This window comes from Aureobasidium subglaciale (assembly GCF_000721755.1).
Source record: "Aureobasidium subglaciale EXF-2481 unplaced genomic scaffold scaffold_10, whole genome shotgun sequence".
In the NCBI taxonomy this organism is placed as follows: Eukaryota; Fungi; Ascomycota; class Dothideomycetes; order Dothideales; family Saccotheciaceae; genus Aureobasidium; species Aureobasidium subglaciale.
In genome coordinates, this window is record NW_013566985.1 from 658,110 (window position 1) to 678,000 (window position 19,891).

General features: G+C 51.5%; 7 protein-coding genes across 7 annotated transcripts; 4 read left to right on the top strand and 3 right to left on the bottom strand.

The window, feature by feature from the left end:
• Positions 1-235: 235 nt before the first annotated feature.
• AUEXF2481DRAFT_5090 (uncharacterized protein) lies at positions 236-2,146 on the bottom strand (the record flags this gene model as incomplete). The annotated part of the gene is made up of 1 exon (XM_013488301.1): positions 236-2,146. One exon carries the CDS (start codon positions 2,144-2,146, stop codon positions 236-238), a length of 1,911 nt encoding a protein of 636 aa, XP_013343755.1.
• Positions 2,147-2,801: 655 nt separating this feature from the next.
• AUEXF2481DRAFT_40045 (uncharacterized protein) lies at positions 2,802-4,792 on the top strand. The gene is made up of 3 exons (XM_013488424.1): positions 2,802-3,712; positions 3,767-4,389; positions 4,438-4,792. The coding sequence occupies exons 1-3, from the start codon at positions 3,154-3,156 to the stop codon at positions 4,648-4,650; spliced, it is 1,395 nt and encodes a 464-aa protein (XP_013343878.1). The 5' UTR covers positions 2,802-3,153; the 3' UTR covers positions 4,651-4,792.
• A 695-nt stretch (positions 4,793-5,487) lies between these two features.
• AUEXF2481DRAFT_5092 (uncharacterized protein) lies at positions 5,488-7,182 on the top strand (the record flags this gene model as incomplete). Its single annotated transcript, XM_013488302.1, has 6 exons — positions 5,488-5,806; positions 5,856-5,984; positions 6,618-6,654; positions 6,704-6,857; positions 6,908-6,970; positions 7,027-7,182. 6 exons carry the CDS (start codon positions 5,488-5,490, stop codon positions 7,180-7,182), a joined length of 858 nt encoding a protein of 285 aa, XP_013343756.1.
• An 883-nt stretch (positions 7,183-8,065) lies between these two features.
• AUEXF2481DRAFT_220863 (uncharacterized protein) lies at positions 8,066-8,741 on the bottom strand. The gene is made up of 2 exons (XM_013488567.1): positions 8,552-8,741; positions 8,066-8,468 (listed from the first exon to the last, which is right to left on the bottom strand). Exons 1-2 carry the CDS (start codon positions 8,626-8,628, stop codon positions 8,192-8,194), a joined length of 354 nt encoding a protein of 117 aa, XP_013344021.1. The 5' UTR covers positions 8,629-8,741; the 3' UTR covers positions 8,066-8,191.
• A 711-nt stretch (positions 8,742-9,452) lies between these two features.
• Positions 9,453-12,870, top strand: AUEXF2481DRAFT_220831 (uncharacterized protein). Its single transcript, XM_013488568.1, has 2 exons — positions 9,453-10,741; positions 10,803-12,870. Exons 1-2 carry the CDS (start codon positions 9,741-9,743, stop codon positions 12,556-12,558), a joined length of 2,757 nt encoding a protein of 918 aa, XP_013344022.1. The 5' UTR covers positions 9,453-9,740; the 3' UTR covers positions 12,559-12,870.
• Positions 12,711-13,795, bottom strand: AUEXF2481DRAFT_220681 (uncharacterized protein). Its single transcript, XM_013488569.1, has 6 exons — positions 13,468-13,795; positions 13,365-13,415; positions 13,277-13,308; positions 13,207-13,223; positions 13,026-13,135; positions 12,711-12,973 (listed from the first exon to the last, which is right to left on the bottom strand). The coding sequence occupies exons 1-6, from the start codon at positions 13,502-13,504 to the stop codon at positions 12,864-12,866; spliced, it is 357 nt and encodes a 118-aa protein (XP_013344023.1). The 5' UTR covers positions 13,505-13,795; the 3' UTR covers positions 12,711-12,863.
• A 1,717-nt stretch (positions 13,796-15,512) lies between these two features.
• On the top strand, positions 15,513-17,028 carry AUEXF2481DRAFT_220795 (uncharacterized protein). The gene has a single exon (XM_013488570.1). The coding sequence runs from the start codon at positions 15,648-15,650 to the stop codon at positions 16,926-16,928; it is 1,281 nt and encodes a 426-aa protein (XP_013344024.1). The 5' UTR covers positions 15,513-15,647; the 3' UTR covers positions 16,929-17,028.
• The last annotated feature ends 2,863 nt before the right edge of the window (positions 17,029-19,891 follow it).

A 19,891-nucleotide genomic window follows, 5' to 3' on the forward strand; every position in this document is an offset into this window, starting at 1 on the left:
TGATCTCTTCCTTACAAAACAACAGATTTAAGTCACCACGTACACATAGTCTTTTCATGGTGGTTATGTGTCTTGAGAGCGATGAAAAATGTTTACATTATACAAGATGACTACGAGGTGGGTGGAAACTAGATGGGATTCTGAAACAAGATGAAAGAGTGCAATTCGCTAATTTGGGGATATCTAAAAACATTCAAAGAACACCTAGTACCACATACATCTCGTCAAGCGTCTCTTACAGACTTGCTCTCTCAGCACCGCCAACCTTCTTGGAAGTGAAGGTCGAGAAGTAGTCGTTCAGGGCATCAACAGTGCCAGTGCCCTCGACGAGCTTGACAACACAGCCGACGTAGCCATCAGGACGGACAACGACGACACCACCCTCTTCTTGCGATAGACCCATCTTGGCGTGAGCAGCAGCCTTAGCATCAGGTACCCGCTGGTCCCAGACGTCGTCGGCGTAAACGTGATCGAAGTAGCGGGCGAGCACCTCGGGAAGTAATGATCGGATCTCAATCTGAGGGCGCTTGGCAGCGAAGATGGTGTTGATGGTGAAGAAGAGACTGTGAGGGTTGTGCTTCTCGTGGTAAGAAACTTGGTCGAGGTTGGGGTGGCCGAAAGTGCTGTAGAATGAGCCCTTCTTTGAGAGACCGGCTGCGAAGTCTGAGATTGCGCGCTTGGTCTTGCTGGGTACACCACCGAAGAGGTAGATGCGCCAGCTGCCGTTGAGAGGAATCTCCTGCTCGAGGTGAACGACGTTGGCGTCTGCTACTCTGGTGACGGTTGCATTGGTGAGAATGCGTCCAGTGCGTTGAGTGGTAGTTCCTGCCTCTTTCGACAGGAAGAGCGGCGATTGTGCTGGGTGATCCTTCGACCAGTTGAAGATGTTGGGGTTGTATGCGACACCGTAGCCTGAAGTGAACTCACAAGATGACTTGAACATCTTGATGAACTCGTTGTCCTCGACCTGGTTCTCTCCGTTCTGTTGCGATGCTGAACTGACCTCACCGGCGCTAGGTTGACGTTGTGAGAAGAGCTTGGCGTATTGGTTGTCGAAGTTGAGAAGGTTCTCTGCAATCAGCTTGCGCTCTACCTCGTATGACTTGAGGATAGAACGATCTGCGAAACCACTCTCCACATGGTGAATCTTCCAGGCCAGGTTCTGAGCATCCAAGAAGGCAGTGTTCATACCTTGACCAGCCTTGGGAGAGTGAGTGTGGCAGCAGTCACCACCCATGAAGACGCGTTCGTCAAGAGTGTAGCGATCTGCGATACCCTGTCCGATGGGATAAACCGAGAACCACTCAACACGGTCCCATTCAATCTCGTAAGGCTTCATGATCTTCTTGGCTGCCTCCTGAACCTCTTCCTCTGTTGCTTGCTTGCGAGGGTTCCAGTCCTTGTCTGTTGATGAGGCGATCTGGATGTAGAGACGGACCATGTTGTCCTCGCGGGGAATGACCATAATAGAACCAGCATCAGAATGAATTGTGCACTTCATCTTGATGTCGGGGAAGTTTGTACGAACGACACCATCCATGACACCCCAGACGTGGGTGATGGGGTCCTTGTGTGTGATACCAACACCGAGCTGTTCACGAATGAAGCTGCGAGCACCCTCACCACTGAAGAGGTACTTTGCTCTGACTGTCTCTTGCTCCTTGCCGTCAACGTGTGCAATCTTGACTTCGACTGGGTATTCCTTGTCCTTGCCATCGTTCTCGAATCCCGTGATTCTCCACGGTCTTTGCACCTTGGTGTTGTACTTCTCCATGTCGGCGATGAAGACGCGCTCAATCAGGCCTTGGTGCAGCAATGTGGTGAAAGGATAGCGAGCGTCGAGGAAGCTGGGGCATGAAGCCCATGTGCCAGTGCGGTGGATACCCTTGCTCTTTTCCGAAGGATCCCAGAAGGCGACTTCGTAGACCTTTGCAGGCTCGTGAGCCATGATTGCGCGCTTGAGGCCCATGTTGCGGAGGAGATCGAGTGATCGTGGTTGGATACCATCGGCTCTTCCAGTCAATGTCGGCTCAGGTCGCATGTCAATGTGCTTGATCTTGTATCCCCATCTTGCCAGGCAAGTCGACAACAGGAGACCGACAGGGCCGGCTCCTACAATGACGATGTCGTAGTTCTCGGTAGGCATGGTGGATGTGATGTGTATTAGATGTATGGGCGATGTATGATAGGCTCGAGGCCAAGGGATATCAATGGGAGGCGATGGAGAATGGATGGAGAATGGCTGTTATGAGAATGGCGATCTCATAGCTTATGTATCATACGGACTTGCCTCTGTACTTCGCTACCGGCAGACGTCTATAACATTTTCGGCTGCCTGACTGCTACCGATTTCACGACTTGCCTCTGCCGCAACAAGGCAACATGACATCTGCGGGGCCTCCATGCTCCAAAGCACCAATCGCAATCATTCCTGGACTCAGATTAGGGCCGAGCTAGAGCGATTTGGTGGGCCGAAATCGAGTAGTCGTTCTGCCGTTGGTCGAGTGTCCGTCAGAGCCGCGGCCGGCACAAGTCGAAGTGCTTTTCGGGAGTCTGGGGAGGAACTCGAGTCGAGTCTTCCTGATTAGTCAACCCGGGCCCTCCACACTTCTCCATCACTTGGCGTCTCCATCATCGAGGATTCGTGACCGATGGTCAGATCATCTAGGGCTTGCAATGTATCAATCATCAGTCTGTGTTGCGATGTAGAGGGGGTTTGACACAGTAAGACTGCGTAGAGAGCTTTCCGTCATGCCACGTGCCCGTGTAAAAGCTGGGCTGGCAGCATCAGATCAGGACAACGACTTTTGATGTTCCCCACACGATGACCTTTCTCCACGTTTCCCGCAACTCTCGGACTCGGTACGATTTCGATCCGTAGTGTTTGCTCTTTTGCGCTGGTGTTTGCGTGCATCTTTTGAGGCTCTCGTTGTACCGATCAGCCCTTCTAGCCCGATTCGGCTCGAGTCCAGGGTTCGGCATACGTTCGCCCATATCACAAAGCTTAGAGAGACGTCAAATCATGTAGCTCGACCCCGTCTCCAAACTCTCATCCGCGGTTACCGGTGCGACGACGATATTTTATAAAGCAAGCGGACCTCGCAGATCACTTTGTCTGATCACTCACCCTACTCTTGGGACACACCGGAAAAGATGCCTGCACTTCAAACGTCTACCATCCCTCTTGTCGGACAAGCCTCGAACCTCGTCTTGGCATCCTTCTTCTTCACAGCTTGCATATCAGCATATATTGTATACCAGAGATTCTTCCATCCGCTTTCTTCTGTACCTGGACCCTTCTGGGCTAGTCTTAGCCGACTATGGATCACCAAGCACAGCTGGGATGGCGACATGCACAGAACCATGATCGCGTTACACGAGAAGCACGGCCCTATTGTTCGCAATGGTCCGAACGAAGTCAGTATAGCAGATCTGTCAGCCATCAAGACCATCTATGGTGCTGGTACCAAGTTCCGCAAGAGCGACTGGTACTCGGTCTGGCAAGGTCACAGAAAGTTTGACTTGTTCGCTGAGAAGGACGAAAAACTTCATGGCAAGCAGAGAAGCTTGATCAGCTCAGCATACTCGATGACGAGCTTGAAAGACTTGGAGCCCTATGTAGACGGTACCGTCAAGCGATTCCTGGATGCCATGAATGAGCGCCAAAACCAGGTCGTTGACATGGGCAAATGGGCTCAGCTATTTGCTTTCGGTAAGCACATCACGAACCTCCTACAAGCACTCACCCGACTAATGCATTGCAAAGACGTCATTGGAGAGATCACATTCTCGAAAAGCTTCGGCTTCATGGAAGCCCAGGCCGACGACGGTTCCTTTGCTCAGATCGAGGGGGCACTGCAGTCTGCTGCGTGGATTGGACAAGTGCCATGGCTCTACTGGCTCCATGATCGCCTCATGCCTCTGATCGGCAATCGTCTGGCTCTCAACAACCGGCATGGATCCCTCCGCAATCTCGCCGCAAAAGAGATCTCAGCCAGAATGGATCGTGGCAGTGACCGCAAAGACATCCTCTCGAAGTTGCACGCAGCACAAAAGGACAAACCCGACCTTGATGACAATGCTGTCATTAGCATGGCGACATCGAACATCTTCGCAGGTAGCGACACAACTGCTATCTCGACTCGCGCCATCATCTACTACCTACTAAAGAATCCTCAATACAAACAAAGACTGATCGAAGAGATCGACGACTTCAGAAGACAAGGCAAGCTCAGTGATCCTGTCAGACTCGAGGAGGCGGACTCGATGCCATACCTACAGGCTGTCATGTACGAGGCGCTACGCTGTCATCCAGCTGTCGGCATGAGCCTGCCGCGTGTGACACCACCCGGCGGCGCTACCATCGCCAATACTCACATACCCGCAGGAGTATGTTCCCAATATGTCGTTCGAAGGGCTCTGCTAACGTGAAATCAGACTATCGTGGGAGCCAACCCTTGGGTGATACATCGCAACAAGGAGGTTTACGGCGAGGATGTCGAGGACTTCCGCCCGGATCGTTGGCTGAAAGAAGACACTGGAGACATGCGTATGTTGCTTCGATGCAGCGATGACGATCATACTGACTTTGCCAGGACGTTTTTTCTTCACATTTGGTTCAGGCGCTCGAATGTGCCTTGGAAGAAGTAAGTGCTTATCGTCACGTAGTGAGCTGCGCGGTCGCTAACCAAAAATACAACAGACATCAGCTGGATGGAGATGTCTAAGCTGATTCCCACGTTGTTCCTACATTATAACCTTCAGCTTGCAGACCAGGATGCTGAGTGGACTGAAACGTGTTTCTGGTTCGTGATGCAACAAGGTGTGAATGTCCGCCTTGTCAAGCGTGCTGTGCCATCTTAGGACCGCCGAGTGTACTCTCCGGCGTGCTTGCGGGAAGAAATCCTTGGGTTCCAAAGTGGCCGGGTGCGAAGTCAAGAGTGTTTTGCTATAACTGGGTGGGACCGGTATGTAGAAGCAATGTACAAGAATGTCCAGATAACATCGTATCGCTGAGATTCACGGGACGTCTGCGGCCAGAAGCCCATGTTTGCGTTCTTGAGATCGGCCTACGGCAGGCACGTTAAGTAGGGAAAGGAACGAAACTCCAGCCTCAGGCATCGTACTGGCCGATAGTGCTTGTGCTGGGTTGAGTGCACTAAGAACCATAGGCTATCGAACAAGGTGATGTCGACCACGAAGCAGATCTCGTCGTCTGCGATTGCATCATCATGTGATCGTTTGAAAGGTGCCGGAAAAGTCTGTGGGTGAAGCTCGAGAGTCGAACGAGTGAACGACCAAAGCTTGGACCGCATATACCAAACGATTGACCATCCTTCTCTTGTCCTATCCTCCCTCCATACTTCACGCACCCTTACCTTTTCGCACAACTCACAACCACATTCTTCATCTGCCTTCGAGCTCAAACATCGTTCAAGCCTTCATTACCTTCTTCTTCCACAAACACAAATCACTCAATCTTCAAGCATGTCTTCTCCCAACTCAAAGACTGATGCCGCCTCTGTCGAGTCAAAGTGCACCACTTTCAGCGACATTATGACTGCTCTTGACGAGACCTACGACCGTATCGCCAGCATTGGTCCAGAGGACATCATCCGTGAGCGCCACGACAGCATGGACTCTGCTGCTGCTCGCCAGGCCGGCGGCAACATCGTTGCTTTCGACACCAAGACCTACCTCGCCAACCTCAAGGCTGGCCTCATCACCCTGAGTCAGATCCAGGTCGCCACTGGCTCTACCAAGCTGCCTGAGGAGCACGTCGCCGACTGGCTCCGCATCAACGGCCGTAAGTTTCCAAGATCTCTTCGCACTTTGGCGATGCTGATTATGAATAGCCCTCCCTCCTCCCTGGTGCGGCTCGGGCAAGTGCAGCTACCCTCCCTACCCTCTCCCTCACAAGCGCAAGCGTGACGCCGTCGCCGACAACATCGACGACGCCATCAAGAAGGTCAAGGGGGTCTTCGGTAAGTGAGACCAAAGGTACGTGTTGAATGCTTTTTCACGTGTAATGGACGTGTTCTAACGTGTTCCCAACAGCGTCATCATCATCAAGCAAAGCCCAGAGCTTTTGTTCAACATGATCAACCACCATCATCATTGCTACGCAAGATGACATGAGCACACGAAAATGCATTGTTATGGGCGTTATAAGGAGCATCCGGTGGTCGGCTGCTACGCGGTGGATCGTTGTTTCGCTTTGCTTCTTTTCCTGCCTTTTGGAGTTTTCGCAAAGATACCCACCCACGCCAGTCTGGCTTTATTCGTTTTCACATCCATCTTTGATTCACACTCGTCTTGCTTGTTCTCGTGTGATCTTGATGTGTCCCAATGACCAAATCGATGTGATGTCGTGCTGTGACAATGCAGAGGCCTATGCCATTGGCTGTCTCATGCTCTGAGATTGAGAAACCGAGTAGCTCCGTAGCCTATCTCTGGGCACATGTCTGCGAAGTCCAAAATGACTGTGCATTATCACAGCACGGCAAGTGAGCGGTGCTGCTGTTCGAGATCTGACCCTCTCGTCGAGTGGAGCAGCACGTCTGCTCGCCTAGCCAAGCAATCGCTTCGGACCCGGATTGAACTTCTCGCTCGCGCAGTTGCCTTTTTCTGCCAACACAACACCACTGCGGCAGAGTATGTTGTGCACTTCCACAGTCACATTGCCCATTCACTAACGACACAGAGAGACAATGGTCGAAAAGCAAGAAGACAAGAGCCCGGGTCTGGCCAACCTCGGGGCAACCATGTACAGCGAGTACGAGAGACTCCCCGGTCTGGCCAACCGCGCAAAAGAGCTCGAGGCTTGGAAGAAGGAGAAGCTCGCAGAGTGGCTTTTCGTGAGTCACTCAGGCTATCCACACTGACAATCTTGCTGACGAAGGTGTAGGAAGAGGAGCAGATCAGACAGGCCCGGTTGGAGAGTGCCGCTGCCGCTGCCCAAGAACAAGAGGTATGTAGTCCCGCTCTCACACGATCGAAAAGGTATTAAATGTTGACTCGTAGCAGCAGCAAGAGCGGTCTCGCAGCATCGAAGGAGGCTACGACCTCACAAAGCTCGTGGGCAGCACCCGGCCCAGCACCCAGGGCTCAGAGAACGAGGAGAGGGAGTCCGAGGAGGAGAACGACGAGAAGGAGGCCGATAAGGCAGAAAAGGAGGGATAGAACTCCTAGACACACAGCCATAAACGATCTTATTTGATGCGTTGCCTCCTTGTCATCGTGATGTGCACTCTGTACGTGGAGTCTGTGATCCTGCCAGATGCCCGGTCCGGTGAAATGATTTGCCAACATCTCAATCGTCAAGCAGCGCTTTCGGCTTTGTTCCATGCCTTTGTACAGCTAGTGATGATGCCAGTCCAGCTTCCGCCGATATAAGCATGGCTTGGTTCTCGATGAGAGGCTTTCGCTTTCCCACATCGCGTCCATGACCACACAAATATTCGTGCATTTTTATGGACTGTCGGGCACGGTGCAACGGTGATGGAGTGCTGACTTTCGTGGCACATATTGACACGTTGACGGCCAAGTCATCCTTGCTCACATTACGGCACGATCGAGGACGACTCATCTCGACACGCAGCGACTCCTGCCGCACACGACGCTCCATGAGCACCGGCTCCGACGACAAGCTGATGATCGGTCCATCTCGTCATTTTGGCAAGCAGGGCACCATCGACGCTGGATCCAATCGAGTCTAGGTGCTCCTCGGATCTCAGTCGCTCCGACGGCAAGGGCTGCGCTGCAGCTGTACCGTGATGATCGTGCAACTTCGCGCCAGCATAAACAAGAATCCCTATCTCGCCTGCTATCATCGACCTGGCAGCAAGAAAAGGTCGACACCATGAACTTTTCGTTCTAGGTCCGGCTCGAGTCTGTCGTGCTGGACCAAATCTCGACACCGTCGTTCGTATTCGGGGCATTCTGAACTCGCGGACGTGCCGTGAACGTCAAATTTCCGGACGACAATGCCGGTTCAGTCCAGGATTGAAGCCGCCGCAGGCTGTCCATATTCGCAAGCTTGCAACTACCACGTCAAGAAGCCTCGAAAAGTCGAGGGTTGTACACGCAGATCGAGATACTTCGAGTCTCAGATGCTATGCGAAAGAGATTCAACTCGAGGCCACCCATACTCGTTCCTGGAGACCTTCTCGTTTGATCGCTTCGAGCGCATTCAAAAACGACAACCAGACGATGTGGGTGAAGTGCATACTGGAATGGTCGGGGAAAGAGGTACGCGGCGACTGGAAATCGCCCTGCCATGCCTAGAGGATACAACGAAACCAAGCCTCTGGATCGGGACGCTTGATCGTATGCTTTGACGTATTGAACTATCACAAAGAAAGTTGTACACGAACAATGCTTCGTCCGGGCCCCAACATTCCACATTCTGGTAACAAGGAATGATGGCTGAGCTGGGAACTGTTTGTTGAAGTCCTCGAGGCTCGAGGGACGGTCACAATGGCGAAAGACGGATATTGCCTCCACCTGCAGGACCAGTATGGCAGTAGCTCACAACAATGAGTCGTATGGCCGCCATGCTGAGGTAGCCAACACGATTGCAAAGAAAAGGCGACGTTCTACCCCTGTTGCTGCATCCATCAGCACCATAAGAAGGCAATGCGATAGGCCTGTCAGGCACCGGGATCATCATCATAGCGTTGCCTAGCTCTGGACAGATCCTATGACTGCCCTGTACAACGTCCATTGAGAGTAAGCTGTGGCGCCAAAGATACGAGCACAGCTATCAGCACCATGAGCTTGGACGACCTGCGTCATTCGAGCACAGTCGGGTTGTGATGAAGGCACATCTCCTTGACTGCGAACGGGCTGTCCGATGAAGGTTCCAGGGAAAGTCGTACAAGACTATGTCGGAGCTATGTTCGAATGTATCTTCGGCTGCCAGCCTATGCCAGTAGCATACAGCCGGGACGTTGCTCCGAACTTAGTGGATGCCGCTCTCAGGAGGTGTGCAAGTATGCAATATGATCTGCAACGGCATACGAAAGAGGCATCACTTCTTCCAGCCGAAGCTTTGGGCCCCAAGAAGATGCGGACACGATGTTGGCTTCAGGATCTCAGGTCACATCCAAATGCGTTCGAGGTTTCAAAACTGGATTCTATTATTACCACGCGGGACCGTTGAACCCTCTTGAACAGCGAACCAGCGGAGAAGAGTAGCGGTCGTGGGAATCATTAACCATGCGCCATGTTGTCCTTCAATCCGGTGCCGCATCGATGTGTCACCCTGTCCAGAGCAGTTTCAAGTCTTCTTTAGATCGCAGGAGAAATTCTGGAAGAATTTGCAAGGCGCCTCCATCTATTCTGAGGCCGCTATACGTCATGCTTCAAGGTGCAGCTTGGCAGAACGTGTATCGCGCGTGTCGTCCAGGAGATATAGATTGAAGCCTGATTGATTATAGGAGCCCAACGTCGAGTATGATGAGAGTTGCGCGAAGATAGATGATGGTCGCGCGCGTCGAGCTACCACGTAGCCTTGACGCAGGAGAAATTGGACATCCCTTTGAACCCCTTCGTGGAAATGAGACATAGGGATGAGCCTTGATGACGGTTTGCGACGGGAGCGGGGAAAGCTCATCGGACCGAAGCATTTAGTCTGGATGGATAAGCAGGGAGGATTAGACAATGCTGTTTACCATCGTCTTGTCGTCTTTGTTGCTTGAGAAAGGGACATCGCGCAGTTCAGCATAGTCGTTGACATAATGGACGACCGTGGCCGGCCAATACGGTCGTCCTCAAGGAAGTCATCGACTCAAAGGATCAGACCGCGTGCGAGAGCATCGAATCAATCACTGCAGAGCGCTGGCCGACCGCAGGAGAACACGACTTTCACCTCATTCGAACCATTTTCGCCCCCAAATAATGTAGTGACATCGAGTTACAACAGCACGGCGAGTACTATGGCGAATGGACTCACGGTCACGAACGGCAGCGGTAGCAATCACGGCGGCCGAGACGACGCCTCAATCCGTTCCTACTCGTCCAGCAAACGGTCCCGTTCCATTTACGCTCCCGACAGGCAAAACTCTCTCGCTGAAGACGTCTATGGCGAGATAGCTGCCAGTTCAGGAAACGAGACTGAAGCCGAAGCTGCTTCTGGTTCCGAGCAGGACACACGACCTCTCGACCAAGTCTCGGCCGCATCGCATTCGCTCATTAACGTCCTCAACATGGCTCCTAGAGACGAGTCGCGTCCTCCGCTCTTCAACGACGTCAACGATCAGCTCAACAACCCCCAAGTCCTCCAGAACTCCGATGACAAGACAGTTGTAGCCTACGTCAAACGTCAAGGTGGTGCAGGCAAGGTCATTCGACGCTTGGCCAAAGATGTCAGCGATCGCGACGCCGAGATCTCGCGTCTGCGAAGAAGAGTGGAAGAGTTTGGCACACTGTTCAAGGACCATCTGATGGCTGTACACGACATGTCAAGGCTGCAGGCCGATAGGACGGTGCGCGATTCGCCTGTCTTCTCGAAGCCTTCTGCGAACGATCTACAAGAAGAGTTGGAATCTGCCTCATCGGACAATCTCTTTGGCGACAGCCGTGCTGCTCTGCCAAAAGACTCTCTCAAGCTCACAGCCAACTCGCAAGAGTCTGCTCCTCCTCTGGTCAGAAACGATACCTCGGCCAGTCCAAGCTTTCCCTCCGGCTCCTCGACTATACGTGCATCTCGCAACTCTGCAACCAACTTGAAGGTCGATACGTAAGTTGAACTCTTCTGCCTTTTCATCTTGCGTTGTACTAAGTACTAATGGACCATTCAGCAACAGAATGCCTAAGCAGCGAGGTGGTCTCTTCAATCTGTTTGGTGGTCAAGGCTCTGTGCGTCAGCCAGTCAAACAACAGAATCGTCATTCAATTGCCTCTATGCTAGATCCAAGAATGCTGGGCATTCGGAGTCCAAGCATCGCACAAACAACACGCTCCAACTCAATGTCATCCTACAAGCCTTTGGAGATGGAACAGAAAATTGAGAACGAAGATCTACCGCCACCATTGCTTGACATGAAGATCATTAAGATCCTCTTCAGAGCATTCATCGCTGATAACTATGGCTTCATCATTGACGGTCCTCGGGTTCAACAGTGGCTGTGGTCCATGGAGAAACTTCAGCCTTCAAAAAGTCGCACAACTTCAATAGCTACACGCGCAACTTCAACCACTCGTTCTGCATCCATCACTTCCATCGAGGAAGGTAATGAGGAAGGAAATATTGATGTAGTGATTCAGGACGAACATCAGAACGATGGCTCTGCAGAGGCCAGTGAAGAGCCTCGACCATGGCACGAATTTCTTACGCTTGAAGTGACTAAGCAAGCTTTGCTATCGCGTCTGCCAATTCAATTGCATGGATCGAAGATGTCCGACAGCGCTAGTATCTCGTCGGTCGACACCGATGACGGAATGCCCCGACTAGAACAGATGTGTGACCCCGCAGACTTCACAACACATGCAGAACGCTTGCGTGATGAGATCTCGGTCGAGTATACTCAATTGCAAATCGCAAGAGAGCAAGCATACGATCGTTTGATGGCAAAGGTTGAAGAGCCGAAGCTTGCTAGCAACAGGTTTTCGCGCATTTTCACAAACACCACGGAAATGGCACCCAAGAACCGCGTGGAAGCCATGGGCACCAGTACTGTTGGCATTGCGAATCTTGCACAGTCGGGTGTTAGTGGTCCTTTCGTAAAATTCGTCCTCGACGGCATCCCAATGAAGACACGCGCCAAGATCTGGCTGGAGAGCGCACAGTCGAGCATACATTATTCGCCTGAAGACTTCAACATGCTAGCAGCAGAGTACAACACGCACCCGGACGATCAACGGTATCTACATGATATTGAGATGGACACACCTCGCACTCTGACAAACAATGTGTACTTCCGAAAGGAGAAAAACCAGGATGCATTGGCTTTGCTACTCGGCTGTTTCGCCATCAGAAACAAGGACATCGGATACTGTCAAGGCTTCAATATCATTGCTGGCTACCTTTTGCTTGCGATGCCGACTACCGAACAGGCATTCTGGGTCTTCTGCTTCTTAATTGAGAAAGTTCTTCCCACGTCTTACTTCACGGCTGAACACGATTGGCAAGGCCCGCGTGCTGATACCATCGTGCTGCGTCAGTATATACGCACACTGCTGCCTCGTCTCGGCGCACATCTTGACGAACTCGATGTCCTTGACGAGCAGACAGTGCCGATAAATTGGTTCCTTACAGCATTTGCATCGACGCTGTCAGTAGAAGCACTGTTCCGTGTATGGGATGTTGTACTGGGCATTCCTGGTCAGAATCAGCAAGTCTTCCTGTTGCATGTCGCAATTGCATTGCTCAAGCTCAACGAAGACGATCTGTTGAAGCTGGATTCGGCTGCTTCAATCTATGACTTTATGGATCGTAAGATGGCTAGAGGTGTAGTAACCATTGACGGCCTGATTCAGGCGTCCTCAAGATTGGGACCAATCGTCACGGCGAAGAGTGTCGAAAAGAGAAGGGCCGAGGCAGCCAAGACGTTGTAAGTGCTACTTATGGCGACTCTTGTCAGCAGAGCCTGTTACTGAGAGGAGATGGATGTTGCTTGTCGCTGTTTTGCTGTTGCTTTTACCCGTTAGATACCCCCTTGCCCTCCCATTTTCGCATCAAAATGTTATGTTCCTTTCCCTCTTGAGATACTGTGTACCGGTAATGATATTGTCAAACCACGTATCCATATGACGTGTCCATGGGTTCACATATGGAAAGATAGTTGATGAGTCAAAAGTCTGGCTTCTCAACAGACTGAAAAGTGATATACAAGTTCTGGAATCGATTACAAAAAGACAGATCATGGGGTAGGTACCGCGGCAGCAGCGGGAGCCTCGGTGCCACTTCCCATGCCAGGTGCTGCAATCGGAGGCATGAACAGAGGAAGATATGCGACTGCTGTTGACATGACTTGTTTACAAAGTTAGCACCAGAACATGAACAGAGGCGCAGGGCGACATACGAGCCATGCCGACAGTCATGTATCCAGGAGTTGATTGGTTCTTTGTGGACTCGGGAGTCTCTGAGAGCCAGTTTTGGACGGCGAAGATGACGGCAACCCAACCGATCATCCTGGAAAGTGGCAGTGTTAGTACCTTCCTCAATTTCGTTATGCTCGATGCAATATGTAAGGTCGTCCTTACTTGTTTCTAGTGAAGATCTGGCCACATGTCAGTTGATTTGTGCAATCACAGAGGTAGATGTTGTACTTACAGCAGCCATAGGAAGCGTACTTCCGAAGACACCTATTTCAACACACGTTAGCAAGTCAGTATTTCATAATGGAACCATATGTTTGTACCAGTGACATCGGCTTCGCTCTTTGCATCGGCTGGCTCTGCATAGGGGACGACTGTCGCGTGGTCAGTTTTGATCATCCTGGTTGTAACGATATCGAATCATACTGAGGTCACCTCTGCGCATATCCTTCTTAGAAACCATTATGAATGTTTGGCGAAAATATAAGTCACTGAAATAGAGCAATACTATACACAGGCTAAAGAGGGTCGCGGTAGTGAGGACTGGCCGTCGTCGGTCCTTCCTCAGCGGAAGATTGTCGGAGGTATATCTGGCTAGCGCCGATTGGTCAGAAACAGCAATAGCGTCACAGACAAAGGAACAATGGTGCGGCGATGGAAAGAGCGAACAAGTCGCATTCAGGTTCTCCAATCACGACCTTTTTCAATGCGGCTTGTGGAAACGGAAGAGCAGCTGCCTCGTTGACTTGGGATATAGTAAATATTCACAACGAGGAAACAAAAAGGTGAGATAAGTGGCCATTGATCCTGGAACTCTGAGCGGGTCTCCTTGAGCTGCCGACTTTTGGCGCCTTGACCACTTGAGTCTTTCATCGTCGTCAACCAGTTGGACATCACCGCTCTGCATTCTGCGCTGCTGCCATCCTCGCGCAAAGTGGCTTCTCTCACGCGTCCCAACTCTCGACAAGCAGCGCACCTTTGTCGGCCGTAGTACGTCAGTCGTGATCGACGTGCGGCGACCTTCCACATCTCGTCAACCGCCGGCATGATGAACCATCATCTGCCGGCAGGGCAATCGCATATTCCGCAAACCGCTCTGCCTGCTCACTCGTCTCCCATGCAGCATCACCATCAATCGCGTCGCCACCAGGACTATCAGCAGTTCCACCAGCAACAGGCCGTGCAGAACCCTTACGCTCAGTATGCTCACCACCCGAGCGCCCAGGCCTACTACGGCCATCCCGGCGCGCACATGGGCTATCCTCCGCAGCAGCAACGATGGATGCCCCAGGGCTACGGCTACCCTATGCATCAGCACCACCAACAGCATCAGTACCAGCAACATCAGCAGCAGCAGCAGTTTCCCCCGCGCTCGCCGGTAGTCGTCAGTTCTCAACCGCATATGGCTGGCATGCCTCCGCCCGTCACGCGACAGACGAGTATACCGTACATGGCTCCCTCTCATCCTGCCCCGTCGCAATCGCCCGTCCACCAGCTGCCTGTTGCCCAATCGCCTCTGTATCATGCTCCCCCAACACCCGCCACTTCCATCCCGCAGTCACTGCCGTCGCCCGGTCCGCCCTCAGTACAAGCCTCGACGCCATCTCTTCCCGCCTCGCGCAGATCATCTGTTGCCCAGCCTCAGATTGCTGTGCGCCGCATGCCATACTACCCTGATGTAAGTTCTGCTGCTTAGGCTCTATTTTCACTGTGCTCATCGCTTCCCAGCTACCGTGGTACTCGGCCCCCGACGAGACATTCCCTGCAAAGGCCTCGAAGCGTAGAAGAAAGAGACAAGACTTGACTGCAGGCAACGATGCTGTCACTTTGCCTTCCAGAGGTGCCGCCTCCTCACTCGAACCTGTTGCAAATGCGGAACAGTCCGATGTTTCCCCTGTCGCTGCATCTTCCAAGCTCTCATCCGCCCAGGAAGCATTGACTACCTCACCGCCTCCTTCTGAAATCGAAGGCAATGCAGCCGTTCCTTCAGCAGATGTCCCGAAGCCTACCACCCCTCAAAGTCAGGCTAAGAAAGATGCAAGGCCAGCCGTCCCAATCGTGCCCGCCGTTCCCGCTGTGCCTACCAGCAGACCAAAGACTGCCACATCTGAGGCCGCTTCCACTGCTGTCAGTACCGCAGAGCAGAACGCATCTGCCGCCGAGTCTGCCATTTCCCAACCCGAAGCTGGCGCTGAGGCTCAATCTGCCGAGCCTGTCACACCCGCACCAAAAGCCGCCCCCAAGTCATGGGCAGATCTCATGCGCTCAAAGGCCACCGCTAATGCCGCTGCTTCCGCTGCTGCAGTGAACGGCGCTGCCCCCACTAATGGCGCAACTCCTTCGAGAGCCAGCACTCTTGCTGGTGCTCTGAAGCAGTTCAATGTTGACGATAATGATAAGATTGCCTTCTTGGAGCCCAGAGGACTTGTGAACACTGGTAACATGTGCTATATGAATTCGGTAGGTCATTCGGAGACATGCGGTAGAATCAGACTGACGTTTCCAGATTCTTCAAATACTTGTATACTGTATGCCTTTCTACAACTTCCTCGATCAGGTCAGCAAGCGAGCTGCCCACTCGTTCAAGAGCGATACTCCTCTTGTCGATGCAATGTAAGGCTTTGCGCTTCAAGTCGTTATACAATACTGACTCTATCAGGATCATGTTCATGAGAGAATTCAAAACCATCGACAGTGCCGAGTCTACTGAGAAGCTGCGCATGCGCCTCAAGGATCAGGAGTTGGAACAGTACGGTGACTCCATCACGCCCGAGTATGTTTACGACACGATCAAGATGTTGCCTCGCTTTTCTTCCATGAGACGTGGCCATCAGCAAGACGCTGAGGAGTTCCTCGGTTTCCTGCTTGATGGTATTCACGACGAGTGTATGACTGTGATGCGCAAGGCAGGAGTAGACTCGGACGAATCTGCGCAGCCTTCATCGCCTGCCAGTACCACATCAGGAGCCAACGCCGATGCTGGCTGGCTCGAGGTTGGACCCAAGCAGAAGCAGTCTGTCACTCGCCAGAGCGGAGAATCTCTTTCTACGCCCATCACTCGCATCTTTGGTGGTACCCTCCGATCGGAACTTCGTGTCCCCGGACTCAAGAACTCGGTCACCATGGAGCCCTACCAGCCTCTGCAATTGGACATTGGTGCACCAGATGTCAACAATATTATCCAAGCACTGAAAGCAATCACCAAGCCCGAGACTTTGACTGGAGATTTCGGTTCTCCTCGCGGACCAGGCACGACTGCTGTCAAGCAGGTTTTCATTGAAAGTCTGCCCCCAGTCTTGATCCTTCACCTGAAGCGTTTCCAGTATGACAACACCGGTGGCACTCAGAAGATCTGGAAGAAGGTCGGTTACCCGCTCGAGCTAGAAATTCCGAAGGACGTCTTTGCACCACATAAGCGTGGTGGTCTAGCCGTGCAGGGTGGTGCTCCCAAGTATCGCCTGACTTCGGTCGTCTACCACCATGGCAAGAGTGCTGCAGGTGGTCATTATACAGTTGACATTCTTCGACAGGACGAGCGCGAGTGGGTTCGCGTTGACGACACCATCATCCGCCGCATTCGTCCTGAAGACGTGGCCGAGGGCGGTTCTGAGGAAGACCCAAGAATCTTGGCGCGCGCTCTCGAGCAGCACAAGGCTGATCAGGATGCTTCCAAACGCAATCTGTTCGAAGGTCTTGATGGTGATGATGACACGGACAGCGTTCGTAGCTGGAACGAGGTCAATGGCGCCAACAAGAAGCCCACATGGACATCTACGGTCGCCAACGGCACATCATCTGGCAAGCGCACACCACTGGCCAAGGACAAGAGCAGTGTCAAGGACAACAAGGTCGCTTACATCTTGCTCTACGAAAAGATGACGGGTTGAGAACTGTGTCCTCTCATCGGAACATTCTCTGCAAAAGCTCGATCTATTCATATGATCTGAGGAATGACCCACGGCCCTCCAAGTGAACGAGGAGAGGAGCAAGTACGAGGAAGGAAATGACGAGGATTATCATTGAGAGTGGATTCGGCCCCAATGGGAGTTTTGGCGCGTGAATCGGGCTCGATGTTTTGCATTTGCATCTACAAGGCGGCGAAGAGAGACTTTCTTCGCGCCTGAGGAGGATGAAACCTTGGCCTAACGAAGCAATGACGGGGCAGAGGGTGGGAAGTGGGGACTTGTAGCATAAGAAGAGTGGGAGGAAGTTGTTTATTGGGATTGATTGTATCTTGACACCCTGCAATCAGAATCAAAAGATAGATGTTGATGATGGATGCATAGTTGAGTTGCATTGAGGAGGAAAGTAGAAGTTCGAGAAATGCAAAAGAATTATTACAGATTGAAGTTCGTTTGCTTGTCCCGCTCGTATTCTCGTGTCTGCCCTACTCACAAGGCTCGATCTGCTAGCAATGGAAAGCCGTGGTGCATTACGACGATGGAGTGAAGCAGGGCAGGTGACCAGTAGTATCCCGATACGATTTGGGGGTGGAGAGACTTGTCGCTGCCCGATCCAAGGATCTTGCCATTGCTAGCCCCCCCATCATCGCAATAGCTCCATGACATTCATGACCTCGAGTGTTCTCAATTTGCAACGATACGAGACAGAGAATGTCACTACAAAACTCACATCTTTAAAACTTATGACTAGGAGAAAGAGCACACAAATTCACGATTCTAGCAAGACTCTTCGTTTCTCTCGACGCCCGAGGTCGCGCGACGGGAGGCTATCTGAAAAATGGGGATGGCTTTGTGGAAGTGTAGGAAAATATGTCTATTATAGTATATTACCGGTAGGTGTAGATTAGAAGAGTGATAAGATACATTTACATATTATAATTACATTGTAGGAAAGATGGAAGAGAAAGATAAGGTAGAAGAAAAAAGAAAGGAGAGAAGAAGGAAGAAAAAGGGGAAAAAAAGGGGGAAAAAAGAAGAAAAAAGAAAAAAGTGTCCAATCGTGGAGACAGCGAACTGCAAAGCCTTGACTTCACGTCCTTGTTTTCACGAGAAAATATCTGCATCTGTGTCCGTTCTCGGCTACATATTTTTCATTTGGGAGAATTGGACATGTAAGTCGGAGGGGAGCGATTTGCATTCTGGTACTGTGATGACTGTGTTCTCTAGCGTATGCGCCACGGTAATGTCTTTCCTTTGTTTCCTCAGTCTCTTCGTTGGTTTTTCCTTGATTCCTTGCTGTTTCTTTGCTCTGTATACATTCTGACTTCTCTGGAATTTTGGTTCTGTCGTCTGACTTCTCTGGAATCTTGCTTCTGTCGTCGGGAGACTAGACGCGCTTGTCGGTGACTGCTGAAAATCTGGTGCGACCAGATCTGAGCCTCAGGGGCGAGAGGGTTGTCTGCTCCTCGCGCTTACGCTTCTTAGGGTTGACGTCCTTTTCCTGGTCCTTCTTTGCGCGCTTCGCAGCTCGAAATGGCGAAGGGTCGGGTAGGACTGGGGCGGCAGCCTTTCCACGACGGGAAGCGGGCTTGACGACATTTATGGTCTTCTTGACAGTTTTGATGTACTCGACTTCATCATCCGAATTCTCTGGCTCGTCGGGAGTAGTGGAGGTGGTCCTGCTGTCATGTCGGTCTGTGGCTCTTACGTTTTGGGCTCAAGAATCTCTCACATAGCATTGAATTTGTGATTAGGAGAAACCTGCCTTTACAGTCTCGATGCTTGGAGCGATTGCGCTATAGAAATGTCAACACTTGGCCGATGAGTTTTTGGATGGAGAGTCCACGTACAGCCTCTCACTGAGAGTTCTCGACAGTTCGCGGCTGAGACATCGTCAGCTGATGGCTGTAAATTTTATGGGAAGAAGATAAACGCACTTTACACCGTAGTTGTCTTGGTCGAGAGGTTTGTCGACAAGGCTGCTGATATGTGAGTCTTAGGCAAGTGGGGGAAGTATAGAAAAGGGATACACTCACTTTTCCACTCTTTTCTTGCCCTTACGGGCGGCCTCTATGGCAGAGGCATACCTGAAGATAAATTAGAAAGTAAAGGATGTAGAAGTGGTTGAAATTGACTAACGACTCGTGATTTTGGATGGCAGGAGCAGGCGAGGCGTCAGTCGAAGTCGTGTGACGGTCTAATATTAGTCAGTACGACAGATTATGTCTAGTAAGTGGAAGCGGACTGTTAATGCTAGTAATCAGCTCCTTTGAAAGGTTGTTCGTCTCCGTCTGCGATACGACTAGATCGTGTAATATTTCGTCCATATTAGATTATGTTTAAGATAGATGAAAAGTGTGGTCGGCGTGGAGAGAAAGTCACGCTTGAAATGTTTGTTAGAAAGGCGTAGTAAAGTGCGCACAAGCTCTGCTTCACTTCATTGACCAGCTCTTAGCAGAAGACTTGATATATGCCGTAAACACTCCGTAGTGTCTGAGATTTGGGAACCAGCCTGTCTAGATAGTCAACCGGGCGGGAGGAGATAATGTAAGACCGGAAGAAATGAAGACCTTGGATCTTGTCACTTCCATCTGAACATCTTGTAGATGACCGCAAATATTCATTGTACTGCCTGAAACTATCATCACCACAGTCACAGGGTCAGCTGCTATGGCAGACCCGGCAACAGTGACGAGGAGGCACGTGGATATGAGGGCACATGCGTGAGAATCCAAGTGAAGGCTGAACAACAGCAGCTGATATGGCACGAACACATCGTTTAGACAAGCATCATTCAGGTCATCTTCATCTGCATTCCATTTCAAAGCCACGGCTACGGTGTCTTGCGCTGCTGTATACATCCTTCGATCCTGAATGACCATCGCGGATCATAAGCATCTGTTTCACCTCCCGTCTCTCGATTGTCCGTCCGTCAGTCAACCCACCAT